Consider the following 6,000-nt stretch of genomic DNA (forward strand, 5'->3'; position numbering starts at 1 on the left):
CAGGCTCGTGTCATATCTTTTATAAAATATGCTTGGCACAATGTCAGACACATAGACACGTACCTGTTATACAAACTTGGTCTCTGCTGAATGAACACACTGAATAGTCATTTTGCAAACAGAAAAGATTAAGTCAGATCATATCATGAAATAAAAGACACTTAAAGGAATTAAAAAAAAAAAAAAGGAAATATGTCCCCATGCTTTTTATTTTATTTTGAAGGAAAAATCCAAGTTAGTTAAAGACCTGAATGTATAATACTGGATGAAAAATAAAAATAAATAATAAACCTTAAGTTGAACAGTTGAGCTGTTCATAAAACTGTCCTCCCGTCACTGAACTAGACTGCTTGTAGCACCATGTAAATGGCAGTTTCCTTCTCCGAACTAAATTTACATTCCTGGGCTGGGCACAGGGTGCGAAACATAAAGAGACAGTTAAAAAATAAAAAGCCCAAAATTGCTCTGGAAAATAAGCATACGATTTGTGAAGCAGTACGTCCATCAGTGTGGCTGGATCATCACCAAGTAGTGTGGCTATAAACGGCAATCGGGGCAAAGTGCTGGGATCACACCTGTGATCCCAGCACTTTGCGAGAATGAGGCAGGAGTATCACTTGAGCTCAGAAGTTCAAGACCAGCCTGGGTAACATAGTGAGACCCTATCTCTACAAAAAATAAAAAAATTAGCCTGGCGTGGTGGTGTGTGCCTGTGGTCCCAGCTACTCAGGAGGTTGAGGTGGGGAGGATTGCTTGAGCCCGGGAGGTGGAGGGTACAGTGAGCCCAAGATTGCTCCTTGGCATTCCAGCCTGGGCAACTGAGTGAGACCCTATCTCGAAAATAAAATAACATAAAATAAATCTGCACTTTCTGCCTCAATATTTATTTTGAAAATTTTCAAATCTACAGAAATTGCAAAAATAGTATGATAAACCCCCATTTAACCTGCATTTAGATTCATGAAGTTTTTAAACTGCCACACTGTCTTTCGTGTGTGTGTGTGTATTTTCTGAACCATTTGAAAGTTGCATGATCACAACCCTTCACCAAATCCTTAAGTGTCCACCTCATAAGAGATGCTGTCCTTCTCTCTTGATCTTGATACACAATGATCAAGTTCAAGAAAATTACCATTGATATATTACCCATCATATCAATGATAAAAATTTCACCAGCTATCCCCATGTCTTTAATAACAACCTTTGTCCTAATCCATATTCTAATCCAGGGTCATGCACTGCATTTAGCTGTCATTCTCTTTTAATCTCCCTTTAAACTAGAATGATTCCTAAGGCTTTGCCTTCATGACACTGACATTTTTGAGGTACTAACAATTATGTTTTGTAGAATTTCAATTTGGGTTTTTGTTTTCTCACAATTAGATTCAGGTTATGCCTTTTTTTTTTTTTTTTTTGAGACGGAGTCTCGCTCTGTCGCCCAGGCTGGAGTGCAGTGGCGTGATCTCAGCTCACCGCAAGCTCCGCCTCCCGGGTTCACGCCATTCTCCTGCCTCAGCCTCCCGAGTAGCTGGGACTACAGGCGCCCGCCACCATGCCCGGCTAATTTTTTGTATTTTTAGTAGAGACGGGGTTTCACCGTGTTAGCCAGGATGATCTCCATCTCCTGACCTCGTGATCCGCCCGCCTCGGCCTCCCCAAGTGCTGGGATGACAGGCGTGAGCCACCGCGCCCGGCCCCGCAATTTTTTGAAACACAGAGTTAAGATACCAGTTCACATGTACTAGCATGGCACGGAAAATAACAAGTGTTGGTGAGGAAGTGAAAAAATGGGAAACTTCGTACTCTGCTAATGGAAATGTAAAATGGTACAGCCACTGTAGAAAACAAATGCGGCAGTTCCTCAAAAAGTTAAACATAGAATTACCATACGATCCAGCAGTTCTACTCTTAGATATACAGACAAAAGAACTGAAAACAGGTATTCAAACAAATACTGGTACATAAATGTTCGTATCGCCAGTATTCAAATAACGAAAAGGTGAAAAAAACCGATGTCCATCCAATGGATAAACAAAATGTAACAAGTATATCCGTAAAACTAATTATTATTCAGCCCGAAAAATGAAGTACTGATCCATGCCACACTGTACATGAACCTCAGAAACACGCTAAGTGAAATAAGCTAGACACACAAGATCCTATATTGCATAAGTCACTTATATGAAATACCTAAAATGGCCAGATTCATAGAGACAGAAAGTGGAATGGAAGGTGCCGAGGCTAGGGGGAAAGGTGAAATGGGGAGTCAGTGCCTCACGGTTAGAGTTTATCTGGGGCGATGAAAAAGTTTTGGAAACAGTGGTGATGGTTACATTGTGAATGTAATTAATGCTATTGAATTGTACTTAAAAATGGTTAAAATGTCAGTTTGTTATATACATTTTGGACAATATTTTTAAAATAACGCAATATACCAAAAACCATTAAATTGCACACTTTTAAACATTTTATTGAATTTATGTTACCCAGACTGGCCTCAACTCCTGGATTCAAGAGATCCTCCCACCTCCACCTCCCAAAGCGCTGGGATTACAGCTGTGAGCCATTGCACCCGGCCAAATCGCACACTTTTAGTAGGTGAATTGTATGGTCTGTGAGCATTTCAATAAAGCTTTTTTTTTAACTATTGTTTAAAAATGTTTAAAATGGCAATTTTTTTTTTTTACCACAAAAAAATAAATGTTTAAAAGGCAGGTACACATATAACTGTGACCAAAAAGAATTAGAAAAAAAAAAAAGACCTGTACACGAGAGAACAGAGACATCATATCCTAAGCCCAGACAGGAACCACCGCCCGGCTTATTGATCACATTAGTGGAGGAAAGAGTCAAGGGTTCAGTTTGGGGCTCCTGAGTCTACCGGGTGTAGGGTTTAGCGATAAAAAGGCGATTTTAGCCTCGTCGCATGATTAGGAGAATAAAGAATTAAATGAATGAAGATGTATAGATAAGTAAATCAGAGGCCGGGCTCGGTGGCTCAAGCCTGTAATTCCAGCATTCTGGCAGGCCGAGGCGGGCGGATCCCTTGAGGTCAGGAGTTTGAGACCAGCCTGGCCAACAAGGTGAAACCCCGTCTCTACTAAAAAATACAAAAATTCCCCGGGCGTGATGGTGCACGCCTGTAATCCCAGCTACTCGGGAGGCTGAGACAGGAGAATCGCTTGAAACCGGGAGGCGGAGGTTGCAGGGAGCCGAGATCGCGCCACTGCACTCCAGCCTGGAGGACGGAGCGAGACCCTGTCAAAAAAAAAAAAAAAAAAAAAAAAAAGGCTCTAGACCGGCAATTCTTTAATTTTTAACACAACAAACACCGATAGAACACAGCGCGGGCATTTTGACAATGGACAAAATCTTGCCCTTGAATTTATAATCCATCGACATTTGGGGACCCATAAACCCCCAAACCTCTGAGAACTATTTAGACGAATACTAGTCGGGTTTTTTGGTTTGTTTTTACTTTTTAAATGGAAAAATGATGATTCACCTTTTCAAAGATTTGCGGCTTTTGGCCAACAAACACGCCATGGTTTACTCACCCACTTCCTCTGATTCTTGCCCAGGCGCTCTAAGCTTGCACTCCCTGGGATAGTGTTTTTGAATTATCTTCCACAGTTCCACGTTGACAAGAGAATTTCTTCGGGTATGGTACCGAGTCCACGAAGATACCCGGCGGCGACAGAAGGGACAGCATAAACTCGCCTTTTCGACGGTCGACTGGAAGCACGGTTTACACAGCGTGTGGTTACACGGGAAGGTGACGGGCTCGACGAGGATTTCCATGCAGATCCCGCACTGGCACTCGGACAGCGAGGGGATCGCGTCTTTGGGTAGAGCCATTTTAATATGTTAATAAAGCCGACTAAACAACGACACCTGCACGAAAAATAATCCTATTTTCAGCCAACCACAGAGAGAGCAAAAGCACAGTTTTGTGTTTCAATATTATGCCCAGAAGCGTATCAGAATTCGGAGAACAGGAGCATCCAACACGTCTTGCAGCAAAAAGGAGCTCTCAGGGTCAGGCAAACAGGAATACCCCGGAGGGCGGCGTCTTTGTCCATTTTTAAGGCAAACGTCCCGCAAGCAAATAAATGCAGGTTTTCGTCGGAGGAGCCTGGCTGCTCCGCGGCATGAACACCGCGACTGCGGCTCCCGGTGCAGCGAGGGGAACGCGCCAAGTCCCCTCCTCCCCTCACCCGGAAAGGATGCTCCGCTCAGCTCGGGGCAGCCGGGCCCCGGGACGCGGCTCCGGGAGGAACCCCGAGCTCCGGCTGCAGCATAACTTCCGCTTTACCGCTGCTGCGGGGGAGACGCGCGACTCCCGTGTTCAGCTTTCGGGCGCCTGGCGCAGTTTCCCAGAGCTCCGCGCCCCTGTCCCTCTTACGCAGCCAGAAACCCTATTCGTTGCGGCAGCGCAGCAGCCACCGCACAAGCGCTAGTAACGTCACAACCGCCCGCCAAAATCGCACTTCCCACCCAGAAAACTGCCCAGGGGCGGGCGTTCCCGGGGCGGGACTTCCGGGGTCTGCGCACCGCCCGCCCGCCCTCCCAGCCCGAGACGGTCCCGCCCTGGCGTCGCAGCTCCTCCTAGTGCAGCCTGGGTGGAGCCTGACCTTTCCCTGAGATTTCTGCGAGGCCTCAGACACCCGTGGTTTCTTGGTTTCTGGGTAGAAAAAGGGAAACCTCAAAACAAATTCAACAGCCAAACAAGTCCGGGCATGGTGGCTCACGCCTGTAATCTCAGCACTTTGGGAGGCCGAGGCGGGCGGATCTCCTGAGGTCAGGAGTTCAAGACCAGCCTGGCCAACATGGCCAAACCCCGTCTCTACTAAAAATACAAAATTAGCCGGGCCTGGTGGTGCGCGCCTGTAGTCCAGGTTACTCAGAAGGCTGAGGCAGGAGAATCGCTTGAACCCGGGAGGCGGAGGTTGCACTGAGCCGAGATCGTGCCACTGCACTCCAGCCTGGGCGACAAGAGCGAGACTCTGTCTTTAAAAAAAAAAAAAAAAAAAAGCCAAACTAATTTTTGTAATACTTCCCTCAGTACCCTTCTGAGTACCTTTTCCTTTCTGTTGAATTGTAACGAAGCCCCTTAGGTCCCTTTCCAAAATTCTTAAAAAAGCATCTCCAAGAAATATTGTGGTCAGAGAATCCACACACCTGGGACAATTTAACACACATTTACACTTCCTTCTGTATGGCCCAGCCACTTAAAGTCTGCAGCCCAGAGTAGGTTGTTTTAGAATTTCCTTCCCTTCTAAAAGGGCCTGAGGCCCTTTGGCTTGGGCAACAAACGTTAAGGCTGTCTCAGTCCTAGAGTTTAGATGTTATTAATGGGCATCATTTAGATAATATATTGTTTATTCAGTTTCAACAATCAAAATTCTACAAAGGAGATTAACAAGAATATAATTTCACATTTTATGCATGTTGAAGTAAGTTTTTATGCCTTGGCATTAACCTTTTGAATTGACAACTGATCCTACAGAATGAGTCCTAAGAAAAAAGCAGAATTTGGCTATGAAAATGATGGGAAATACATAAGGAATGTGATCCCTAGTACTTAGGAGCCTGGCCTGAGGTTTATTTATTTATTTTGTTTTTTTTGAGACGAAGCCTCCATCTGTCGCCCAGGCTGGAGTGCAGTGGCGCGATCTTAGCTTACTGCAAGCTCCGCCTCCCGGGTTCACGCCGTTCTCCTGCCTCAGCCTTCTGAGTAGCTGGGACCACAGGCGCCCGCCACCACGCCTAATTTTTTGTATTTTTAGTAGAAACGGGGTTTCACCGTGTTAGCCAGGATGGTCTCGATCTCCTGACCTCGTGATCCGCCCCCGCCTCGGCCTCCCAAAGTGCTGGGATTACAGGCGTGAGCCACCGCACCCGGTCGGCCTGAGGTTTTTATGTTTTGTTTTAGAGTTGGGGTGCTGGGCCCTGAGATTTTTTCTCTTTTGTTTTAGAATTGGGGTTTCACATCGTTTG

The 6,000-nt window shown here is 45.6% G+C and overlaps 1 protein-coding gene across 2 annotated transcripts in view; it reads right to left on the reverse strand.

The window, feature by feature from the left end:
* The window catches only part of RNF168 (ring finger protein 168), a 53,058-nt gene extending 48,480 nt beyond the window's left edge, over positions 1-4,578 (reverse strand). The window contains exon 1 of one of the 2 annotated variants that reach the window (XM_063722628.1): positions 3,558-4,518. In XM_063722628.1, the coding sequence (XP_063578698.1) occupies positions 3,558-3,858 (301 nt within the window). In that variant the 5' untranslated portion in view covers positions 3,859-4,518. Of the gene's footprint in view, positions 1-3,557 lie in introns of both variants that reach the window. The other variant, XM_024241197.3, reaches the window with a different exon arrangement.
* Between the last annotated feature and the right edge of the window lie 1,422 nt (positions 4,579-6,000).

Source organism: Pongo abelii, chromosome 2 (genome assembly GCF_028885655.2).
Source record: "Pongo abelii isolate AG06213 chromosome 2, NHGRI_mPonAbe1-v2.0_pri, whole genome shotgun sequence".
NCBI classification, from domain to species: domain Eukaryota; kingdom Metazoa; phylum Chordata; class Mammalia; order Primates; family Hominidae; genus Pongo; species Pongo abelii.